At 39.4% G+C, this 25,582-nt stretch overlaps 1 protein-coding gene and 1 non-coding gene across 2 annotated transcripts in view; both read left to right on the forward strand.

Annotated features, from left to right (window-relative positions):
- The first annotated feature begins 217 nt into the window (after positions 1 to 217).
- Positions 218 to 25,582, forward strand: part of Gk5 (glycerol kinase 5) — a 76,723-nt gene continuing 51,358 nt past the window's right edge. The window contains exons 1-5 of the mRNA XM_076868398.1: positions 218 to 390; positions 6,623 to 6,716; positions 9,112 to 9,187; positions 15,498 to 15,591; positions 21,835 to 21,966. Of these exons, the coding sequence (XP_076724513.1) occupies positions 229 to 390; positions 6,623 to 6,716; positions 9,112 to 9,187; positions 15,498 to 15,591; positions 21,835 to 21,966 (558 nt within the window). The 5' untranslated portion in view covers positions 218 to 228. The remainder of the gene's footprint in view (positions 391 to 6,622; positions 6,717 to 9,111; positions 9,188 to 15,497; positions 15,592 to 21,834; positions 21,967 to 25,582) is intronic.
- Trnaa-cgc (transfer RNA alanine (anticodon CGC)) lies at positions 10,932 to 11,004 on the forward strand. The gene has a single exon. It is a non-coding gene; the product is annotated as a tRNA-Ala (tRNA).

The following is a 25,582-nucleotide window of genomic DNA, read 5'->3' on the forward strand; positions in this document are numbered from 1 at the left end:
TGTTCCCCCACTCACTTCTACGCTGCCCCCGCGGCCGTCCGGCGCGCGGCCGTGACGTCACGGCGCATGGGCGGAGCCTCGGCGGGGCGGGGCGCCCGCCGTCTCGCGGAGGGGGCGGGACGGGGCGGGGGCGGCGGCCCGGCAGGGCGCGCTCAGTCCCCGAGGTGCCGGCGTTTATAGCCCGCCCGCTGTGGAAGCGGCTGCGGCCGAGCGGCGAGCAGCGTAGCGATGTCGGGGCTGCCCACTAGCCCGGAGCAGCTGCGCCCAGAGCAGAGCGCGCTGGAGGCGTCGCGCGCTCGCTTCGTGCTGGGGCTGGACGTGGGCAGCTCTGTGATCCGCTGCCACGTCTATGACCGGACGGCGCGGGTCTGCGGCTCCAGCGCGCAGAAGGTGACAGGGGAGCGGGCGTCGGGGCGCAGGTGTGGGTCTCGCGGAACACGCGGGATCGATCCCGAGAGGCGAGCTGGCGGGTCCGCCCCTCTCAGCCTGGATGCGGCCACCTGCCGCACGGCGGGCCCGGGGACCTGAGTGGCGCGCCCGGACGGCCACATCGCGCATTCCCTCCGCCCGCGGGCTGCACCGCGGGCGCCCTTCCTGCCACGCTGAGCGCACCCGGCGGGTGTGTGACCCGCGCCGCTCGCGGGCTCTGTTTCCTGGAAGTCCCCTCTCTGGTCTTACCTGGGTGGGACTTGAGGTGATTCACTGTGCGGCACTGGGCAGGGTCCGTGTATCCAGCCAGAGGTGGTTTGTGATTTGCTTGCTTTTTCCTGTACTTCCTTGATAAACCTCCAATTCCGAGTTTATTTACATTAAACATTTTTAGATCTTGACAGAAGTTAATTTATTGACTGTTTTTCGGTTGTCATCTTTATTAACTACTCCTGAAAGTGTTGCTTCCTCACATGAACAGCTGGTTTCCATGAGTATTGGAGGAATTGAGCAATCTTGAAAGTTGTGTTGTCATTATTATTATTATTTTCTTTTCAACTTTGAGAATTCATAAAACATCTTTTTCCTGGGTTGAGAAACCTACCAAGTCATTGGTTGGCTGTTAGCAAAGCTTTGAACTATTGATTATTCTGTGCAGCAGCCAATAACTTGATATTCCTTTTTTTTTTCTGAATACTTTTTTATTTGTAGATGGACACAATATCTTTATTTTTACGTGTTGCCGGGGATCAAACCCAGTGCCTCACTCATGCCAGGCAAGCGCTGTACCACTGAGCCACAACTCTGGCTCAACAACTTGATATTCTTGTTCTCAATGCACCAGAAGTAATGTTTATTAGATATGGTTTTCTTATTTTCTCTTTTCGATATCTGCATCTTTTTGTGTTAGAAATGGTATGGAGCAATTCGTTTCCTCAACCATTTCCAACGGTATGGGACTATTTCTTTTTCCTCTGTGTCCACCTGTCTTCCCACTGTCTTTTTTTATCCCAGCAGCTGCCCAGGAGCCAGTCTACCTAGGATGCAAGTAAGTAGAGAGGGCTTTTGAGAATTCGTCTTGAGGAAACATCAGACTTTCATTCAGATTTCAGTAAAAGGTCAAGGAGCTGGGACTGCAGCAAATCCCTGATTCCTTCCCTGGCTAGCAGTGCAGGAACACCCCTTGGCCTCAACCCTGTCTCTACCCCAACCTGAAAGGACAGATGAAAGACAGACACTGTCCTTTAGTGACTGTACTCCTTATCTTATTATGAGCCTTTATCACAAACAGTGATACTTTTTACATTCTCCCTTAGAATTCTAGACACAAAGAATTCTTAAAGACGTGACATCTAGCTTTTGTTTTAAGCAATGATTTTTTTAAAAATGAAGTATTTGGATCCAAAAGGAGAAACTTGTTAGAAAATGTGGTTTCTTTCACAGTTGCTATATAATTTGGGGCAAATCATTGGTTTTTTAGAAATGAGGTTAAGAATCTCAAAGATGAATCAAAATTGCAGTGATTGAAGGAAGCTAGGGTGGTTTGCTCATACTCTAAACTCTGGAGAACTTGTCTGCAAAAATATATGAGTAAATGAAAATATGAAAAATTTGTCCTCCAGGGACGAAGCACTATTTTAGATGAAGGAATTTATAGCAATCTCTCTCCAACTTGAGGTGGAAGCTTTCAGTAGTATTTAACTATGGGTCTGGGACTGCTGGATTTGAAATAAGTAAAACTAAGTGTTTAGAAACTTGTGTAGCAATTTGGCAAAGCAATTTTATGTCTGTTGTCTCTAATAATGAAACACTTGGGATTTTATTTTGTGTGTCTCATTTTCTAGGAACTTATTTTAATTGTATCTTAAAAATCATTGGCCCACAAGGCTGGGGTGCAGCTCTCTGGTGAAGCACTTGCCTAGCCTGTGCAAGGCCCTGGGTTCTATCCCCAGCATTGCAGAAAAATAAAAATAAAATACAAAAGCGCATCTGGTCCTTTACTGCAGATAGTTTGAGTTCTTTGGGAAGATCTTATTGGTCTACATTGCAAATTAGCCCCTGGTTTATTACTTCATGGGCACAGAATAAATAAATGAATTGCAGTTAATTAAAGTGTTAGGAATTCAGTTTACTTCATGAATTCTATGACTTAGACAAAAAAACTTGATTGTATCTGTTTTCTCCAGTGGAAAAAAAATCACACCCATGCTACTATGATAGAAGGAATAGTAATAAAAACCTGAAAATACCTAACTTTTTGGAGACATGAATAAGATAGATAGTGTTGACCTTTTAGTGAAAATTGTAATCCTAGACATGAGGACTTACATTAGGAGGTTTGTATTAGACCTCTCAGAAGAATTCAGTTTTATTTCTTGTACACTCATATATTTTTTTAATTTTTAACAACAGAGATGCACTTTGGACTTTTTCATTAGTTTTTGTTTTCAGTTGTGCTAGGGAACAAACCCAGGTTATGCATTTTACTGCTGAGTTACATTTCTAGCCGTGAGAATTTGTATTCTTTTTTTTAAGTATTTCTTATAGGCTCTTAAATATTGTTGTTAAATATTATATGAAATCGCACAGGTGCACATTTGATTTTGTTTTGAAAAATGTAGAAAATTAGGGCTGGGGTTGTGGCTCAGTGGCAGAGCACTTGCCTAACGTGTGAGGCACTGGGTTTTATTCTCAGCACCACATATAAATAAATAAAAAATAAAGATTCATCAACAGCTAAAAATTTTTTTTGTTTAGATGTAGAAAATTTATCTTGTTCTCCAGTTGAATATCATGCTGTTCTGAGAAGTTGGTAAGATAATGATTGGAAGAACATGTTCAGGACAGAAGTTTCACACCAGTGAGAACAGTGACATCTCCAGTACTGTGTAGTCATGGTACCCTCTTGGAAAATACACTGCTGGTTATCATTTTTTTTGTTTGTTTGTTTGTAGTCAGAAGACATTTTCTTCTTAACTTTGATTATATTCTCCATCTGATTTTGGTTTGGTTCTCCTAGAGAGGGACATATTTCACTCCTGTTACATGCCTGGGGACTGCTATGGTTTGAGTTCCCAAGGGTTGTGTTGGGAGCTTGGCTCCCAGTGAGACACTGTTGGGAGCTGGTGAAACCTTAAAGATGTGAGACCTAGTGGGGAGTCCTTAGGTCACTGAGGGTGCTGTCCTCAGAGGAACCAAGGTGGTTCTTTTGGCTTTTGGGATCCTGGCAATTTCCTTTTCCCTGGCTTCCTGACTTGCTATACATTCTCTTTCTCTTGCATAAATCCTGCAGTGATGTCATGGCCATCTGCCATGATATAATGCAGCCAAGGGGGCCATCATCAGAGGACAAACTGAGGGAACTGGCAGATCTTGGACTTTCAGCCTCCTAAACTGTGAGCTAGTTGGGCATGGTGGTGCTCAGGCCTAGTAATCCCAGGAACTAAAGAGTCTGAGACAGGCGGATCACAAGTTCAGTGAGTTCAATGCCTGCCTCAGCAACCTAGCAAGACCCTGTTTCAAAATTAAAAATAAAAAGGGCTGCAGATATGGCTCAGGGGCAAGGTGTGCCTGGATTTAATCCCTAGTACTGCAAACAAAACAAAGCAGTGAGCTGCATAAACTTCTTTTCCTTATACATTACCCAACTTCGGGTATTTTGTTATAGCAATGGAGAATGGACCAGTGTAGAGATGCTGTGACCTGTCCAGGTTGGTGGAATTAGGTGAAGTGAGCCAGTGGGTCCATCATCAAGTCTGAAGATTTGTTGCCTGAAGCAGTGATACCACATTGAATTTTTGGGGATGAGAAAGTGTTGTTGTTGAACCATTATAATCTGTAGTCAGAAAACCCTTGGATGGAAATGACAGAAATATTTTAATGGAAGAGAAATAGATTTCATTAAATCTGTTACTGATGAGCTCACTGAATAATAATAGATTCTTTTTTTTTTTTTTAGAAAGAGTGAGAGAAAAGAGAGAGAGAGAGAATTTTAATATTTATTTTTTAGTATTTGGTGGACACAACATCTTTGTCTGTATGTGGTGCTGAGGATCGAACCCGGGCCGCATGCATGCCAGGCGAGCGCGCTACCGCTTGAGCCACATCTCCAGCCCCATTTTTTAATATTTAGTTTTTAGTTTTCAGTGGACACAACATCTTTATTTTATTTTTATGTGGTGCTGAGGATTGAACTCAGAGCCCCACGCATGCCAGGTGAGCGCGCTACTGCTTGAGTCACATCCCCAGCCCTAGTATTAGATTCTTTTTCCTACAGTACCTTAAGTCACCCTTCTGTTCCCCATGTTATTGTTCTTTGTCTTTATTTTGGGCATTTCTTAAATGTTTAGAAATTTTCCTAAAATGATGCTTTTGTTCACTTTTTCAGTACCATGCCTTGCTCTAGCACTCAGCTGTATCTGTATCTGGTATTTGTAATATAGAACTCTGGGTTTAGCTACTCTAGAGAGTAAACTTCTTACTTTCTGCCAGGTTAGGGAGAGGCAGTGATCTGGCTGAGATCTTTAAAAAGACCTTGAATCAGTTTTGTATACGGCCCTATCTGGCATCTCAGCATTCAGAGGTATCTCTAATTTCTAGTGTTCCACTGTAAAATCTCTTCTCTGTTGATGGCCCTTGCTGTGATAATTTGCTTATATATTGATTCATTATTCCTCCCCCGCCCCGCACATACTACTGCACTGGTCTTGTTCACCTTTTATTTGAGGAATACCTGTGACGTCCTAGGCACTTCTGGATATTGGGGATGAAATGCACAGAAGAGACATGCTTCCTGCCCCCGAGTGTTCCCATTCTGAGAAGTAGGGTAGAGATGATCTGACTCTGGGCAGCCTGGCCATTATGAGGAATAATGGTTTTACCCCAGAGTGTGGTAGGGTTGAGGGTGGGGTGGATAGAACAGAGGTGCAGGTATTCTGAAGAGGGAGTAAGTTGTGGGCATTTTCTCCAGTAGGCTAAGTGTTGTACCACCTGCCCACTCATTGTTTATATTTCAAATATGTGTTAAAATATAGTCTGATCCTGTTTGCTTTCCTCTTCTGTTTGTCCTTGTGCCTTTGAAGTCCTTTTTTTTTTTTTTAAGTATTAGGGATGGAACCCAGGTCTTTGACACGTGGTATACAAGTGCTCTACTACTGAGCTACCACACCCTTAGCTCTAAGTCTTTTTAATTACTTTTTTTTTTCCCCTTTTGTTATTACTGGGATGAATCCAGGGACAGTCTATCAATGAGCTGTACCCCCAGCCTTTAAAACATTTTTTAAAAAATTTTGCCAGGCATTGGGATGCACGCCTGTAATTCCAGCAGTGTAGGAGGCTGAGGCAGAAGGATCACAAATTCAAGGCCATCCTCAGCAATTTAGGCCCTAAATTTAGTGAGACTCTGTCTGAAAATTTAAAAAAAAAAAGGACTGGGGATGGAGCTCAGTGGTAGAGTACCAAAAAAAGGAATTAAAAAATTTTTTTTGTTGTTGTCTTTTTTTTGGTACTGGGGATTGAACTCAGGGGCACTTGACCACTTCCAGTCTAATAGTACTAAAAAGAAGTGTATGTGTATGTTGGGGGTGGTGGTGAGGTTCTGGTGATGAAACTCAGTCCTCCTTCGTGCTATTGGTACACAAGTTCTTGTCTAGTTCCCCAGTGCACCTGCTACTAAATACTGTTTAGGAGTCCCAAGAAGCTGCCTGTGTATTCTCTAGGGTTATATTTGTACACAGTAGAAGAAACAGGATAGAGTACGCTTTTACTCATTATAATCTGAACTGGAACTCAGTTCTTTTTAAATTTGTTTTTTAACCTTTTAGAAGTCTGACTTTTGCCTTATTATAAAATACCTTCATTGTAGAAAACTTGAAAAATAAAAGTAAGATAAAAGAAGCTGAAATTTCTATAAACTCATGAACTACTGCTATTTTGGTGTTACCATATTAGTCTTTTTAATTTCCTACATGTATTTTTTTCTGCTTGTTTGGGGGACGTGCTTGGGATCAAATCTAGGGCCTTACACATGCTAAGTCTACACTCTACCCCTGGTTTTCACCCCTAGCCCCTTAGTTTTAACAATAAAAATTAACTAGGTAAATAATGTTAATTATTTTAACCAGTAGTTCCAACGCCCAGTTACTGTCGACTCAATCTCATTATTTTTAACTAAATTTTCTCTTTTCTTAAATAGGTAGAAAATCTTTATCCTCAAGTTGGCTGGGTTGAAATTGATCCTGACATTCTCTGGACTCAATTTGTTGCTGTAATAAAAGATGCTATCAAAGGTAATAGGATTAATAAAACTAACAATGGCCTCTATGGTATATTTTGTTTGTAATAAGAGTTTTCCTCAGGGATTTTATTAAGAGTTTTCTGAGGATTCTGTAGAATTTGTTGTTATAATATACATCTAGTATTTTATTAGGGATCACAGTTTCCCTATATTTTTCGGGGGTGATTTGTGGTTCACAGCAAACCACTTCAGTAAGGAAAAGTAATAGCAACCATGTCCCCCCATTTGTCTGTTCAGCTGTAATTTAAATGAATGTTTATCTTCCTTCATCCTGCTTGTACCTAGGGCTGACTTGGTTTCTTGATGCTTATAGAATACTATTGGGTTATAAACAGAGTTACCATGTACTGAGTTCACAACTGAGTTACCTTCATTGTAAAGTAAGTTTTCCTTCTGTGGTCAGTTGATGTGGTCTTCTAACCACAGCCATGGACTAAAAATCTTAGCTCTTTAAGAGTATTATTAGGGCTAGGGATATAGCTCAGTTGGTAGAGTGCTTGCCTCCCATCCATGCACAAGGCCCTGGGTTCAATCCCCAGCACAAAAAGAAAAAATAAAGAAAAATGTTTTCAGTGCAACTGTGTTCAGTAACATTGCAGAAGATGACTTAGAGATTATAGAAAGTATTTTATGTCATTTGTCAAGCCTGAATTGCTTCTCCCTCTTATTTTAATTTGTAATATTTCAAAACTTATTAAAAAGTTGTAAGAATAAGGAGTGGGAAGCTAGCTCATAGTAGAGCATGGTAGAGTGTGCTTAGCATGCTTGAGGCCCTGAGTTTCTTCCCCAGCACAGTAAAGAAACAAACAAAAAATGTTTCAACAATAGTAGAACAAACATTGGTATACCCTTCTCCCAGATTTAAACATATTTTGCCTTGTTTACAATTCTCCACGAATATTTTTTCCTGAAATATTTCAGGGTTATTTATGGTGTAATCTGTCACACCTAAACACTGTAGCATCATCTCCAAAGAAAAGCCATGTCTTCATGTGTATGCACAGTGCAGTTATCACACTTAGGAAATTAGTTAATACCTTACTACAGTATTTAACAATATTTAGCATTCATAGTGTCTTCTAGTATTTAGTCTTCAGTATTCTCTCAGTCTCAGTAAAAAAAATAATAATAACTTTTTCTTTGTCTAGATTGCAAAGATGAGGCTTTGCAAATAGTTGTTAGACTGTTTAGTCTACTTTAATCTATAGCAGGTTCTTTATGACATCGACAGTTTCAAAAGCACAGGCCAACCCTGGCACGATGATGCACTCCTGTAATCCTAGCAGCTTGGGAGGCTGAGGAAGGAGGATCTTGAGTTCAAAGCCAGCCTCAACAAAAGTAAGGCAAAAAGCAACTCAGTGAGACCCTGTCTCTAGATAAAATACAAAATAGGGCTGGGGATGTGGCTCAGTGGTCGAGTGCCCCTGAGTTCAATCCTCAGTATTCAAAAAAGAAAGCAAGCAAGCACAGGCCAGTTTAGCAAGCTGCCCCTCATTTGGGGGTTGTCTTATTATTTTCTCATCATGAGATTCAGGTTGAATATTTTTGTAAGGAATACTATGTATGGTGTGATAATTTTCCTCAGAGCTCAAATTGAAGTTGGCCAAAATTTTCCCAGTGGGGTAAACTGATGTTTTAAAAGAAAATTACAGGTGCATACTTGTATCCTAGTGACTCTAGAGGCTGAGACTGAAGGATCGCAAGTTTGAGGCCAGCCTTGGCAATTTAATGGAGCCCTAAGCAAGTTAGTGAGACCCTGTCTCAAAATAAAAAAACAAAAAGGGCTGGGGTGTGGCTCAGTGGTAAAAGCTCCTGTGGGTTCAATCCCTGGTACAAAAAAAATTATAAAAATCACTTGGTATTACTATATTTTAGGAAATTTGGATTTTAAAAACATGTTTTTATTTACATCCTTAATTTCTATTTGTATTGAAAATATATTCTCAGCTTTAATAATTATTTACCTTTATCTCTATCAATCATCTTGTGTTGTGATTGATCACCACCTAGGTTAAATTTCAATTTTTTGGAGTTATCAGGAAGAACATACTACCTGAGTTACTTTGAATATATTTGTCTTTTTCTAACGTTTAAAGCTATTTTGTTAGGCTATGTCTTTTTTCCTTTTAAATTTAAAAAAAAAACAAAACTACAAAATCATCCAGGTAGTGCTTTATTTATTAGTTCTAATTGTTTCGTTAAAATGCTAAGCCCATTTGGGCATGGCCACACACATGCCTGTAATCCTAGAACTCCCTCCCCCACAAAGTGCTAAACCCAAGAATTTTCCTTAAAGATTATATTGAATAATTCATTTTCCATACAGTAATATGGTCAAGTAAACATCACTGGCTTTAAACATGTGTTTCACTGGTCTTTACATGCAGCTGCAGGAGCACAGATGAACCAGATTGTTGGTCTTGGTATATCCACACAGAGAGCGACTTTCATTACATGGAACAGGTGAGTGCTTTGTGTGATAAGCACTGTATTGTGGGTTCCTGCTTCAGTGCTTAAGCAGCTACGAAACTTGTTTGGGGTATTTTGGTGAACTGAGATGAGCTTACTTTCTGGCTTGCATGCTACTCACTTGGTCTTGGGCTTTACTTATGTAAAATAACGATAAAGAGCCTCTTGTCATGAAATTCTCCTCCTCATTTTGGATGTTAACTTCCAAAGGAGTGGATTGAAGATCTAAAAAATTGTGTTATTCCTCGAGAGAGTCAGGGAATTCAACAATCTTTTGTTGTTGTTATTGTTCTGGGGATTGAACCCAAGGGCACATAACTACTGAGCCACATTCCTCCCCAGCCATTTTTATTTTTCATTTTGAAACAGGGTCTCCACTAAGTTACTTAGGGCCTTGCTAAGTTGCTGAGGCTGGCTCAAACTTGCAGTCCTGCCTCAGTGTCCCAAGTTGCTGGGGTTATAGCCATGCACCACCGCACCTGGCAACCCAGCAAATTCCAATATTGTGCTTATGGTTTAAATTTTCAGACTACTCCTAATTTACTATGTAGGTACCAAGCATCCGAGGCATATGCAGATTAGACATAATTATGGTATTTAATAGCAACCATAGCGTGAACACCTATGATACTCCAAGTTTCATTATCTTTATAACAAACCTGTTATTTAGGTATTATGTCTGTTTTTACAGAGACAGAAACTGAAACTCAAAGAAATACGGAGATTGTTCAAAATTACTCAGTAAATAGAGCCAAGATCCCAAATTATCTTTTTGGTTTTTTTGTCTTATTTTATTTTTGCAGTGCTGGAGCTGTAACCCACGGCTTCATGCTTGCTAGCCAAGTGCTCTACCATCAAGCCAAGCCTGTAGCCCAGCATGTGTTGTTTTTTTGGGGGCAGGGGTTTGGGTACCAGGGATTGAACCAAGTAGCACTTAACCACTGAGCCACATCCCCAGCCCTTTTTGATTTTTATTTTGCAACAGGGTCTCATTAAGTTGTTCAAGTCCTCCCTGAATTGCTGAGCTGGCCTTGAATTTGGGATCCTCTTGCCTCAGCCACTGAAGTTGCTGGGATTATAGTTGTACGCCACTGTGCCCAGCCAGCGTGAGTTTTTTTTAAGGGAGGAAAAAAACCCAACCCTGTAAAATTTGTCTTTATTACAAAGCATTAGACTCAAAGTGTATGTTGAACTTGGGCCTTGGGAAATATAAGTAGGAGGAGGAAAATCCCTGCAAATCTGAAAAATATAATTGGGGTGAATTCATACAAACTTACCTCTGCTCCAGCAGTACTGAGGATTGGATCCAGAGGTGCTCTACCACTGAGCTATACCCCTGACCCATTTTATTTTTTATTTTGAGACAGGGTCTTGCTAATTTGCTAAGGCTGGTCTTGAATTTGGGATCCTGCAGCCTCAGCTTCCCGAGTAGCTGGGATTACAGGTGGGAGTACAGGGCAGCACCTGTAGGTTTCTAGGACATGGTTTCTGATTTAGTGTTAGGCAAGAGGAAGAAATTTGAATTTAGCAATATTTCTGGCCTTGATATTTTGGAGAGTGTGATAAAAATCACAGAGAATACAAGAAGAGGGCTGGGGTTTTGTCTCAGAGGTAGAGCGCTTGCCTAGCATGTGTGAGTCACTGGGTTCGATCCTTACCACCACATAAAAATAAAGATATTATATCCACCTATAATTAAAAAATAAATAAACATTTTTTTTTTTTTAAAGAGGAGGCTGGGTATATAGCTCAGTTGGTAGAGTGTTTGTCTCGCAAGCGCAAGGCCCTGGGTTCAATCCCCAGCACACACACACACACACACAAAAAAGAGAGAGATAAAGAGAGAACACAAGAAGAGGAACAGGTTGGGTTTGGGGAGAGTAGGTTAAAGAGAAGATGATAAAGTGTTTGGTTTTGGATGTCTGAATGTGGAGATATGCTGGAGGTGTCTGGAACATTGGTGTCTTTAGGGTGAGGCACAGCAGATCTCCATATAGGTACTTTTTGTTTTGAGGCACGGTGTGTCTGAGGTTGATACCTTCATCTGCAGTCCCCCCTGTGCCTGCCCTCCAGTGCCTTGAATATGGTGAGTCTTTAATAGTAATATATCATCAGATGAAGTGATGAATGAATTCAAGTTATCTATGTAGATTTAATCAATGGCACTGTGGAAGTTTAGGAACAGGAAGTTCTTTCTTGTGGAAACTGTTCCATGGCATGCAGATGTTTGGCTGCTTTCCTGGTCTCTATGAGATGCTAGTAAGCACCCCCACTCCCATCCCATTGTAACAACCACATGCAAAATCATGCTCAATTGAGAACTGCTGGTGCATATGAAGTCTAGACAAGTGGATTTATCTGGTAGGATTATTTGGAGAGAAGAGAAGCAGGCTGAAGATTTGGACTATGACCCCTTCCTCCAGAATTAAAAGGAAATCAGGAAAGAAAAAGCTGGCAAAGCAGGATCAAAGCCAGGCTGAGACGGGGATGATAGGGTCATGGAGGCAAGAGAGTGTTTCTAGGAAGGGAGCTGTTCAGAAGTGTCACATTTGGTTGGATTTGGTGATATGGTCATGGGCCCCCCAGAGTGCTTTCGTCAGGATCTGGTACCTCTCATTCAAGATAGGAGTTTTAGGAATACACTTGTTGGGCAGCAGTAGGACCATACCTTGTTTTTAGAAAAGATATAAGAATCAGATTCCAAGGAGTCTGCTTCCCTTATTGGTATTGCTATTTTTCTTTGTAGAGGGAACAAGTTTTTCTCCTAGACCAATTATGTGAGTTTCTTTTCTTGGCTTTTTTTTTTTTCTTTTTTGAAATATTTGTATTCTTCTGTGAGTTTTAGAAATACTCTTTGCTTGTAGAAAACTGGAATGCAGATTTTTTTAAGATAGATGCAAGGCCCCTTTCTTCTTTACCCTAAAATAATGGAGGCTTATTCTGCTCATTGGGCCTGAGTGAGCCTCTGTGGTGCATGATGCTGGCAGGTTCCTCTGTGGGAAGGGAGATAGACCAGACCCTCTGGAACAATCTATTGTTTGCTCCAGTCCAGCCAGTGCCCCTCCTCCCCCCTCGTTGTTTGCCTTTTTCCTATGGGCAGGATATATCCCTGTCCTCATGGCCATACAAACACTGTTTTCCATATGCTTGCTATCAGGAAGTATAAAACTTAGAACTTTCTTTTTGTTTTTCTCCTTGTTTTTCCCCCCTGTAAGAGACCGGGAAACTCAATGTTGTTAATGTTTTTTTTCAGTCCTTGAGTTTTCTTTATATTCTTTGGATTTAACTTCTTTTTTTTTTTTCCTTCAGTATAATCAGTGGTGTGTTTAGCTGACTTTCTAAAATAACTCCAAATATATCACCTCTGTTTTGATTTTTTAAAAATTTATTTTGTTTTACAAAATCACTAGCTATTTGTTTCTTGAATTGCTGTCTCTCAGGGAGACTTCTGCCAACTAACCTCAGATCAGAGTGTGTGCCAATCAGTAACATAAACTGCTTGAGTCATGCCAGTGAGTGGGGAACTCTCCGTAACTGTTGGGAGGTTCCCAGGGAGTGACTCGCTGTGGTGCTGCTGAACTGAATACAAAACTGAGAGGAGTGCCAGCCCCCAAGGGCTTTACAGTCTCCTTACACAAGTTTTATTCCATGATCTTGCCACATGAAATATGTCTCTCATTGTAGCATTTAATATTTATGTTAATGGCTCTTGCCACTTATTTATGACACAAAATATATATGAGCCACAGAATGGTATAACGTGTTGGAAGGGCTTAAGATAGTTTCTTTACAACATTGCCATTTATGCTCTTCTCTTTTTCTCCTTTTATTGTTTGTAGAAATAGAATTAAGCCAAGTCAGTGCTATGTGAATGTTGGAATATGTGCTACCCCTTGAGGTCAGTTTTCTAGATTGTCTTGTACTGTGATCTGAATTAGCAATATCGCTTCCACATTTTGATTTTCCCCCTACTTTGCTCTTCAGCACACTAGCCTGCCAGTCCCTAACACTGCTTCATGATGACTGAACAAATAACAGCACTTTTTTTCAAGAATATTCACCTTCCTGTTGGGCGCAGTGGCGCATACCTATAATTGCAGCAACTTGGGAGGCTGAGGCAGAGGATCACAAGTTCAAAGCCAGTGTCAGCAACTCAGTGAGATCCTGTCTCAAAATAAAAAAATAATAAAAAGGACTGAGGATGTGGCTCAGTGGTTAAATGCCCCTGGATTCAATCCCCAGTACCAAGGCAGGGGGAAAAAAAAGAATATTCACCTTCCTAGTTAATTCCTAAGCAACCTTCTGAGCTCAGTTCCACAGTCACTTTTCAAAGAAGCCTTTCTTGACCCCCAGACCAGGCATGCTCTCTCTGTTGAATATACTCATGGCACCTTGAACTTCTACCCATGACATTTATTCTTATCCTGTGTAAGCAACTGAGTGATTCTTTATTTGAATTTCCTGGTAAAAAGTGTGTTCATCAGGGCAAAGATGCACTGTCTCTGTTCACAGCTCTGTCCCCAGAAACAGACAAAGATTGCTTTATAAATATTGGCTGAAATCATTGAGGATGTGACCATAAATATGGACTGCTTAAGTAGTGTGGGGAATGGCAGCCTTGGAAAGTGACACAGGAGGAGACCTGAAGAGGGTAGCAAGCCAGCCCGAGTTTAATGTTGAAGGTTAGTAGATGCTGTGCTGGGGGCGTGACTCAGTGGTAGAGCATGTGCAGTCACTGCTGGCACACAGGTTTGTGGGAACCAGTGGCTGATTTGTAGGATCCTTAATAGGAGAAAGGAGTTTTTCACTACTTCTTTCTTTATTTTCCACTATTGGGGATTAAACCTAGGGGTACACCATCACTGAACTATATCCCCAGCCCTTTTTATTTTTTTATTTTGAGACAGCATCTCATTAAGTTGTCCAGGCTGGCCTTAAACTTGGAATCTTTCCCTTATGCCTCAGCCTCGCCAGTAGCTGGTGTTATAGGTGTGTGTCATTATGCCCAGATTCTTCTATATTTTTTTAGTGCTGTACTCTTATTGTGGTATTGACCCAGGATTTGCTGAATTTCTGGGGTTTTTCTTTTCTTTTTTAAATATATTTTTTTAGTTGTAGATGGACACAATACCTTTATTTTGTTTATTTTTATTTGGTGCTGGGATCGAACCCAATGCCTTATGCATGCTTGGCACGCACTCTACCACTGAGCCACAATCCTGGCCCAGGGGTTTTTATTTTCTTAATGTTTAAATTTTTTTCGCAGAGCTGGGAGCTAACCCAAGACCTCACACATGCTAGGCAAGTACCTTACTACTGAGCTACGTCCCCTGCCTTTTCTGTTTGCAGATAGGATCTCACTGTGTCACCCAGGCTGTCTTCTAACTTGCATTCCTTCTGCTTCAGTCTCCCAAGAAACTGGTATTAAGGAGCATGGCACCATACCCGGTTTGAATTTCTGTTTATTGGAGAAATTTTGGTAAGCATATTAGGTTCCTGAAGGCTAGGCCAAATCCTACAATTGAAAGGTAAAGAAATAGGCTCAGGTGATATTTTAGATCCTCTGCAGGTCAGAAGTTTTTATCTGATTATATGTATCAGGATAAGTACAAGGAAGGGGAAAGGCACTGGCTTTGTTTCTTGCTTTTAAAGAAGCCATTGGGCATGGCAGCACAAGCTTCTTATCCCAGCTATTCAGGAGGCTGAAGCAGGAGGGTTGCAAGTTCAAGACCAACCTGTGCAACTTAGTGAGATCCTGTCTCAAAAAATAAAAAGGGCTGGGGGTGAGGGGCTGGCGTTGTGTGGTTCAATGGTAGAGCACTTGCCTAGCATGTGTGAGTCACTGGGTTCGAGTCTCAGCACCACATATAAATAAATGAATAAAATAAAGGTCCATTAACAACTAAAAAAATTTTTTTAAAAAGGGCTTCGGGTGTAGCTTAGTGGTACAGTGCTCATGTGCAAGGTCCTAGGTTCAGTCCTTAGAGAGAAAGAGAAATATGTGAACAACTTTTCAAAGGCCTTTTCGTTTGTTGTTTTGGGGTGTGCACACATTGTAATATTTCAAAAAGATTATCTTTGGGGATGGAATCTGATCTAAAATTTCACAATGTATGTCATATAATTGTGATGCAGTGTGTTTAGTTTAAAAAAATCAAAGAGAAGCTGTTCAGAAAGCCCCATCTAATTAAATCATGTTTTGAAATTATATTTTAGCCTCTAATTTTGTTTTCTCTCATGGCAAATCTTTAGTATAGTCTCTGATGTTTACAGAGTCTCAAAACTTTATTTCCTTCTTTTTTAGGAAAACAGGAAATCATTTTCACAACTTTATTAGTTGGCAAGACCTAAGAGCAATTGAACTTGTAAAATCCTGGAATAATTCTCTTGTAATGAAGGTAATCTTTTCTTATGTGATTTGGATGTTATTGTTTTTTCCTATAACTATCTCTTAACTGTAGACTTAATTACATAACTTCCTTTGTTTGTTGCTTTAGGATATTAAGATTACACAAACAATTCCCCAAACCAGTAAAGTTTAATAATAGTCACCCAAAATTATATATGGTAGACTTAAGTACTTAATAGTTGCACCTTGGGAAGTCTTGAGGAGGTTGTGGGGACCACAGTTTTACCTGTTAGTGGGAATTTGTGTTTCTATCCTTGAGAAATGGAAAAGACACAGACTAGATAGAATGAAATATCCAAATTTCATCATTGTTGTAATAAAGTAAAGAATGGATACTGAGATAATAGCTGGCAGCCTGCCACAAACTCTTCACTTTATGCCTGGAAGTAGTAGGCCTTCAGTCAGTGACAGTGCTATTGCTGGTGGTGGCAGCAGCAACAGCATCAACACTAGCTGCAATAGTATTATTTCTCTGAAATCTCCCTCCCTCCTCATTGTGAGATTACTGAGTCAAAGGGTCAGGTGTTTTCCACCTCCTCAAATGTGGTCAAACCTGCGTGTTTGATGTTCCAATTAATATTCCATATTGATTATTTTAAGATTTCTAATGCCTCATGATCAAATGCCTTCTCAGCTACTATGCTGGCACCAGACAGTGCATATATTGTGTGTATATATATTTTACATATATTTAAATGCATCTTGTCATAATAATTTGGGAGACTGAATATTGAGTTTCTGTGTATAGGAAAGAAGTGGTAGTTAAAGGAGTTGAAAGTGATTTTAAGGAAATATCTTGAACCCTGAAATGTATAATTTAAAATAAAATCATTTAGGGCTGAGGATGCAGCTTAGTTGTAGAGTGCCTTCCCTAATATTTTGTAAAGCCCTGAGTTCCATTCTGGCACTGCAAAAAATTAAATAAGTAAATACATAAATTTTACTTTGTAATTTTATGGCTTAATCTATAATTTTTTTTGGGGGGTACTGGGGATTGATGAACCATTAGTTTTTTTAATATTTATTTTTTAGTTGGACACAATATCTTTATTTTATTTATTTATTTTTATGTGGTGCTGAGGATTGAACCCAGGGCCTCCCACGTGCTAGATGATGCTCTGCCACTGAGCCAGTAGTTTTTAATAGTCCACCAAGGGGCTGGAATCGTGGCTCAGTGGTAGAGTGCTTTCCTAGCACGGGCGGGACCCAGGTTCAATCCTCAGCACCACATAAAAATAAAGGCATTGTGTTGTGTCCATCTACACCTAAAAAATAAATATTAAAAAAAGTTTAATAGTCCACCAAATACTCCTTAAGAGAGATATTTGAAACTTTTATTTTTTTGAAAATTAGTTGTGACCACAAAAACATTTTACTTCTACAGTATGAACTCCAAATGTCAAATTTTGATGTAAAACTAAGACCTCATGCGTAACACTGAGCATTAAAAGCGCTGTATCTACCTGAAACTGAACATGTGCTTGATGAAAGTTTTGTTTCTTCTTAGTGGAAAATGCACCAAAAAGCAGACTGGCACAGTTGAGCCTGCCCTGCTGCAGGCGTGTCCTAGCTGTGGAGGAACTCCTCCCTGCTGTCACTCTTCCTAGGGCTCATGGTTTTGGGATTGAGGCTGTGGGAGCTGTTTCTACTGCATTTGTCAGAGCTGGCACCATGGTTGTTAGTTTGGCCAGTTAGTTTGGCCATCACTAGCCCCAAGGAATAGGAAGTAATTGAGACATGGAGTCATCTCCTCAGCCGTGTCTTCCTCCAGCCTGCTCAGCCACCCAGGCCTTCTCTCATTGTTCTTCATGATCACTGTGTCTTCTCTGCCCTAGCATAGAATCCCAACTCCTCAACACGGTTTGGCCCTGTCCACTTTGCAGACCCCTTTGTCCATCTTTGCCTGTCTGCTTTTGTTCTTGTAGCTCTTTGTTTTTTGTTTTTTGGGTTTTTTTTGTATTGAGGATTGAACCCAGGGGCACTCAACTATTGAGCCATATCCCCAGCCTTTTTTTGTATTTTATTTAGAGACAGGGTCTCACTGAGTAGCTTAGGGCTTTGCCAAGTTGCAGAGGCTGGCTCTGAACTTGTGATCCTCCTACCACAGCCTCCTGAGCCTCTAGGATTACAGGTGCATACTGTTCATGTAGCTCTCCAGTCCTTTCTCACCATGAGTTCTCCCATCATGATGATTGGATCCTTCTCGTGATTTAGGGACCCACCCATGTGTCAGCCCCTCTGGGAACCCTTCCCTGCCCTTGTGAAGAGCCTTCTCTACCCTAGTCTTTCACATTTCCCTTTGTTTCTTGCACCAAACTTATTAAATTTCAGAATGTCTCCTCCAACATTTATCAGTTCCTTGTGGTGAAGTGTTATTTTTAAAATATTTTTTAAGTTGTAATTGGACACAATACCTTTATTTTATTTGTTTATATTTGGAGTTAATGATCGAACCCAGGGCCTCCCATGTGCTAGGTGAGCACTGTACTGCTGAGCCACAACCCCAGCCCCGTGACATTGAAATTTTAATTAAAGTAATCATAGATTCAGATGCTGTTATAAGAAAAATTGCAGAAGTCCCTTATACACTGTGTAGTTTCTCCTAATGATAACATTTTTCTAAACTATAGTACATCACAGTCTGGATATTAACATTAATATCGTCCATAAATCTTATTTAGATTTCTCCATTTTTACTTGTACTCATTTGTGTGCCTATGTTACATTCTATACAGTTTTCCATCTGTGCAGGTTCCAGGTATCTGCTGCTGTATGCAAAATACTGAACAGCCTGGGCCTGGCCTATAATTCCAATGACTCAATAGACTGAGGCAGGAAGACTGTAAGTTTAACACCAGCCTCAGCAACTTAGCAAGACCTGTCACAAACTAGAAAAATAAAAAGGCCTGGGATATGGCTTAGTGATAAATTGTACCTGCTTTCAATTCCTGGTACACACACTCACAAAAAGATACTGAACATGTCCATCACTACAATGATCTCTCTCTCTTTTTTTTTTTACCCCCAAGGTACTAGGGATTGAACCCAGGGCATTTAACCACTGGGCCACATCCCCAGTTATTTTTTTATTTTGAGATAGGGTCTCTCTGAGTTACTTAGGGACTCAGCCTCCCCAGTGATGGAACTATAGACATGCACCACTGTGCATGGCTATAATGGTCTTTCTCTTTAAAAAAGAATTTAACCTTTATTTATTTATTTTTTATGTGGTGCTGAGGATTGAACCCAGTGCCTCACCCTTACTAGGCAAGTGCTCCACCACTGAGCTACAACCCCAGCCCCTACAATGATCTCTTATGTTGCCTTTTAATTAACTGTGATCTACCTCTTCTCTACATACTCCTTACTCTCTCCCATCGTTATCTCTTGGCAACCACTAATCAGTCCTCTATTTAAAAAAATGTTTTTATTTAAAAAATGTTCTATACATGGGATCATACTTCTTTTCTGATATTACCTTTGGGATTGGCTTTTTTCACTTAGTATTGTTCCCTGGAGATCCGTTCAAGTTGGTGTATTAGCAACTCTTTCTTTTTCATTGCTGTGGTACAGATGTGCCACAGTTTATCTAACCACTCACCTGTTGAAGGACATCTGTGCTAACTCCAGTTTTTACCTATTATAAATAAAGCTGTTATGAGCATTCTTTGTATAGAACTTCATGTAAATAAAACCACATCCCAAAAGCACTACTGGTGAGTTATCTGGTACTTTTGTGTTTTATTTTTTAAGACACTGCCAAACCTGTTTCCAAGAATGATTTTATTATTTATATTACCACCAGTAATTAATGAGTTTTTTTTTTTTTTTTTTTTTTTTTTAGAGAGAGAGAGAGAGAAAGAGAGAGAGAATTTTTTTAATATTTATTTTTTAGTTATCGGCGGACACAACATCTTTGTTTGTACGTGGTGCTGAGAATCGAACCCGGGCCGCACGCATGCCAGGCGAGCGCGCTACCACTTGAGCCACATCCCCAGCCCCAATTCATGAGTTTTAAGACACATTTTTTTTTCTGGTACTGGGAATCGAACCCAGGGATGCTTTACCACTAAACGATATTCCCAGCCCTTTTTATTTTTTTATTTTGAGAAAGAATCTTCCTAAGTTGCTTAGGACCTTGCTAAATTGCTGAGGCTGATCTTGGACTTGTGATCCTCCTGCCTTAGTCTCCTGAGTCACTGATATTACAGGTATATGCCACTGATATATGCCACTGTGCCTGGCCATTGTTTTCATATTTTAACACATTTGAAATTGGGATACAAATCTTTGTGGCACATTAAATAATTGCTCATTTTACATTCTGTCTTCTTAGGTTATCTAACTTGTTGGTTTGAATACTTATTTGTCTCTCTTCTTACTAGAATAGCAGTTTTCACAGGGCAGAGATTCTGGCTGTCTCATTTTTTTTTTTTTTTTTCAAAGCCTAACACAGTCCATGTATATAGAATAGAGGGCCCCCAACAATTACTTGTTAGATGTAAATGAAGTGGTTCATTGTTCAGGTGTTGACTCAAAGTACAGGTGCTAGAGCTCTTAATACTTTGTGTCCACACCCCCAATGAGTCAGCATTTTTAACAGAAGATCCTCAAAGTATCCTAAATCCAATTTTTAATAATAAGGTACATTGTGGCCAGGCTGGGGTGCACTCCTATAATCCCAGCTATTTGGAGGCTGAGACAGGAGGATGGTAAGTTCAAGGCCAGCCTGAGCAACTTTCACAACCTTGTCTCAGAATAAAAAAATTTAAAAAAGAACTGGGGGTGTAGCTCAGTGGTGGAGCACTCTCCTAGCATCAGTGATGCCCTGGATTCCATTCAGGATGCTTATGAGTGAAGAACTTACTTAAGTTTAAATCATTTCCTAAAATATAACAAAAGGAATATAGGCCGTCACTTTAAGTACTTTAAATACTTTTTTAAGCTTTTAATAAGTTCTTAGATCATTAGGTAAGAATAGATAGTATTAAATCAAATCATAAAAATCGAAGTATTAATTATTTAAAATATAGGGAAATTTGGGGCTGGGGATATAGCTCAGTTGGTAGAGTGCTTGCCTCGCAAGCACAAGGCCCTGGTTTCAATCCCCAGCACCACATACACACACACACAAAATTGGCAAATCTTACTGTATGTTAATTGTACCTCAATAAAATTGACACAAAAATTGATATTAAAAAAGTATATAGGGAAATTTCCTTCTGAGTTAGTAATAACTTTATTTCTAATAAAAAAAGAGGAAAAGCTACTAGGAGTTCATTCTTACTGATGAGATTCAGGTTTCTTAGGGTTTTGATTTATAGAGGCAACCTGAAGCTGAAATACAAGATAATGGATATTGTAAAAATATATGGAATAAGAGCCTTTAAAATTAAAGATTGGTCAAGAGTTTTATGTAGATTGTATTATAATTTGAATAGCAGTGAATTAACTAAACAGACAGACCTCAAACAAAATTTAAGTATACCTAAGCCCAATGAAATAAGAACTCTACCAATACAGCCTCTTCCCTAGACTCTATTCCTTCCCTTCCATACTCAAACTAAATAGAAAGGTAAAAAGAGTTGTAGGCTTTTGTATGGGTTTTTTTTTTTTTTTTTTTAGTTGTAGTTGGACACAATATATTTATTTTATTTATTTATTTTTATGTGGTTTTGAGGTTTGAACTCAGGGCCTCACACATGCTAGGCAAGCACTTTACCCCTGAGCCACAACCCCTGCCCCTTATATGGGTTTTTCTTATTTATTGATTTATTGATTTATTTAGTTATTAAAGATGGGGTCTCATGGGCTGGGGTTGTGGCTCAGCAGTAGAGCGCTCACCTCATTCGTGCGAGGCCCCTGGTTCAATCCTCAGCACTACATAAAAATAAATAAATAAATAAAATAAAGGTATTGTGTCCAACTACAACTAAAAAATAAATACTAAAAAAAAAAAAAAAAAAAAAGATGGAGTCTCACTATGTTGCCCATGCTGACCTCAAACTCCTGGGCTCAAGTAATCCTCCTGTCTCAGCCTCCCATGTGGCTGGGATTAAAGGCGTGAGCTACCATGCCAAGCTCTGTTCTAGATTTTCTTAAGTGCTGAGAACAACTTCCTAAGTAGTTCAATGACTTATTTGTTATTGGGTTTGTTAGCATATGTATAGAATTGATAAGGAAACATCAAATACCTTCAGTGGGTTTTCTTAAACTCCTTTCTTTTCAATAGCTCCTGCACAGTTCCTGTCGAGTGCTGCACTTCTTCACTAGAAGTAAGCGACTCCTAGCAGCCAGCCGGTTCACCTTCACCACCCAGCAGGCTTCTTTGCGATTGGCCTGGATTTTACAGAACCTGACAGAGGTAGGGAAAAGGTTTTGTGTGTAGAAATGTGAGAAAGACCGGGGAAGGGAAAATCCAAGAAATAAAACTATTAATTCAATTATGTGAGGGAATATCAAGCCCCACCACTATTGGAATGGAAGATAAGTCATATTTACTTGATTTGGTTTTTTTTTAAAGAGAGAGAGAATTTTTTTTTTAAATATTTTTTTTTTAGTTCTCGGCAGACACAACATCTTTGTTGTATGTGGTGCTGAGGATCGAACCCGGGCCGCACGCATGCCAGGCGAGCGCGATACCGCTTGAGCCACATCCCCAGCCCTTGATTTGGTTTTTAAAACCTTTTTGTTGTGTACACATGTAGAAAGGTCGACGAAGCACAGGTTTACACCGGGTGGTACTTAGTAGAGCAACGACTGTGTGGCACCACCTGGATCAAGAATTGTACCACTGTGTAATTTCACATTGTATATGAAGTTTTTACATTTTTATCATTTATGTGTGTATTGCTCAGTACCATACTTTAATTTTGCCTGAATATTTTTGCTTTTTGGTTTTTGGTACTAGGCATTGAACCCAGGGACATTTTACCAGTGAGCCGTATGCCTCACCCTTTTTATTTTTTATTTGACATAGGTCCTCACTAAGTTGCTGCAGCTGGCCTCGAACTTACAGTCCTCCTGCCTTAGTCTCCTAGTGTGCATCACTGTGCCCAGTTTGCCCGAAAATTTAAAAAAAATTTTTTTTTTAGTTGTTAATGGACCTTTATTTTATTTCTATGTGATGCTGAGAATCGAACCTAGTGCCTCACACATTCTAGGCAAGTGCTCTACCACTGAGCCACAACCCCAGCCCCTTGCCTGAATATTTTTGAAAATATAAATTGAATTGTATGGTGTGTACAACATATTAGTGAAATATGCCTGTGTTGTGTGTAAAATAGTTTGTTAATATTTTCAATATTACTTACTGTTCAGTATATGGTTTTTCTACAGTTTTAAAAAAATCTATTCTGTTCATATACATTTGGATTATTTTCAAGTTTGGGCTATAATGAATATATCAGGGGCTGGGGATGTGGCTCACGCGGTAGCGCACTCCCCTGGCATGCGTGTGGCGCGGGTTGGATCCTCAGCACCACATACAAACAAAGATGTTGTGTCTGCCGAAAACTAAAAAGTAAATATTAAAAAATTCTCTCTCTCTCTCTCAAAAAAATGAATATATCAGTGTACATATAAGCATTGTGTCTATATGGAGAAATGGAATATTTAGGGCATGAATGTGTATATATATCTTCAATGATTGTGGATGATGTCAAAACACATTTCCAAAGTGTTCACCCACTGTCGTGATGGGAGGACTTTTTATTTGATTGACCTTCATAAATGCTATTGGACTTTTTTTTTTTAGCATTCTTGTGGGTAAGTACGGACCTCATTGCAATATTTGAGTGAGTAAAAAAATAAGATCTAGGGTTGGGGGTAAAGCTAGTGGGCTCAAGGTCCCTGAGTTCAATCCCCTGTACCCCATCTCCAAATCCAGCTAAATACTGTCTACTGGGGATATACTTTAGATTTCAAAAACAAAAGTAATTGGGTAGAAAAGCCTTATCATGGAGTGAGCTGAAATAGTGACATACACTTGTAATTCCAGCTATGTAGGAGGCTGAGATAGAAGGATTGCAAGTTTGAGGCCAGCCTTAGCAACTTAGTGAGGCTCTGTCTCGAAATAAAATAAAAAATACCCTTACCACTGGGTATGGCTCAGTGGTAAGGCACTACTGGTACAAAAAAAAAAAAAAAAAAATGCAGTGGTTATCCTGGTTTCAGATAGAATAGCCTTTAAAACAAAAAATGAAAATTACTAGAGACAAAGAGAGAATTTTATAATGATAAGAAAGTTAATCCATCAGCATTAAAAAACAATTTTACAATTGTATATGCATCCAATAACAGAGCCCCGAATACATGAAGCAAAATTGACAGAATTAAAAAGGAAAATAGACAATTGAACGAGAATAGTTGAAGACTACAATATCCTATTGTCTTTCTTTTTTTAAAAAATACTTTTTACAGCCAATGGACACGATATCTTTATTTTATTTTTATGCAGTGGTAAGGATCAAACCCAGTGCCTCACACATGCTAGGCAACTGAGCTATAACTCCAGCCCCCAATATCCTACTTTCAATAATGGTTAAAACAGTTAGACAAAAGATCAAAAAGTAAATAGAAAACTTAAAAAACAATAAGAACTAACTATGTCTAATAGATAGTTATAGAAAATTCCATTCAACAACAGAACATATTTCTTTTCAGGTGTGCATGGAACCTTCTTTAGGCTAGACCATATGTGAGGTCATAATATAAGCCTCCCTAAATTTGAAAGGATAACATCATACAAGGTCTGTTCTCTAACCATGATGGAATGGAATTACAAGAAAATAACAGAAGAAAAGTTTGAAAGTTAAAAAGAGAGATAGATTAACACGCTTCAAAATAACCAGTGGGTCAAAATTAGGAGATACTTTGAAATGAATGAAAATGATGATACAATATATCAAAACTATGGGATGCAGGCAAAGCAGTTTTTATAAATTTATAGCAAGGCTATATTAAGAATTTTTTCGGGGCTGAGGATGTGGCTCAAGCAGTAGCACTCTCACCTGGCATGTGTGTGACCCAGGTTCGATCCTCAGCACCACATACAAACAAAGATGTTGTGTCCACCGAGAACTAAAAAATAAATATTAAAAATTCTCTCGCTCTCTCGGAAAAAAAAAGAATTTTTTTTTTCCCCTTGGCGGTATTGGGAATTGAATCCAGGGTCACTACCACTGAGCTATGGCCCCACCCCTTTTTATTTTTTATTTTAAAGCCAAGTTAGTTGCTAAGGCTGGTGTTAAACTTTCAATCCTCCTGCCTCAGCCTCCCAAGTCACTGGGATTATAGGAGTATACCACCACACCCATTTAAGAATATATTTTAAAAGAAAAAAAATTAACTTTCTATGAAAAGATAAGCAAACTAAACCCAAAGCAAGAAAAGAAAAAATTAAGATTTAGAATGGAAATTAATAAACTACTTAACAAAAAAATGAAAAAAAAATCATTAAAACCAGAAGTTGGTTCTTTGAAAAGACTAGCTACACAGACAAAAAAGAAAGCAAACCAAAATAAATCAAACCATGAATGAAAAAGGGGACATTAATAATTCTGACTTCATAAAATGCCTTAATGGGCAACACTATGAACAAGTTAGGTCACTATTAAAAAATGGAAAGTTTCCTAGAAATATTCAAACTACTCAAAAATAAGCAATCTGAATAAATCTTAGCAAATAAAATGTTTGAATTAGTAAGTAACAGATTCTCACCTGGAAAATCCCAGGTCTAGATAGCTTCATTGGTGAAATCTACCAAAAGCTTAAAGAAGAATTTTGACCAATTCTTCCAAAAATAGAAGAGAATGGAACACTTTTCAGCTCATTAGGCCAGTATTACCCTGACACCAAAATCAAAGACATCACAAATTGCAGACCAATATCCCTTATGAATATAGATGCAAAAATCCTCAACAAAATTTTAGCAAGTCAAATCTAGCAACAAATAAAAACAATTATAATCTGTGACCAAG

The sequence above is a fragment of the Callospermophilus lateralis genome, chromosome 10 (genome assembly GCF_048772815.1).
Source record: "Callospermophilus lateralis isolate mCalLat2 chromosome 10, mCalLat2.hap1, whole genome shotgun sequence".
Taxonomy (NCBI): Eukaryota; Metazoa; Chordata; class Mammalia; order Rodentia; family Sciuridae; genus Callospermophilus; species Callospermophilus lateralis.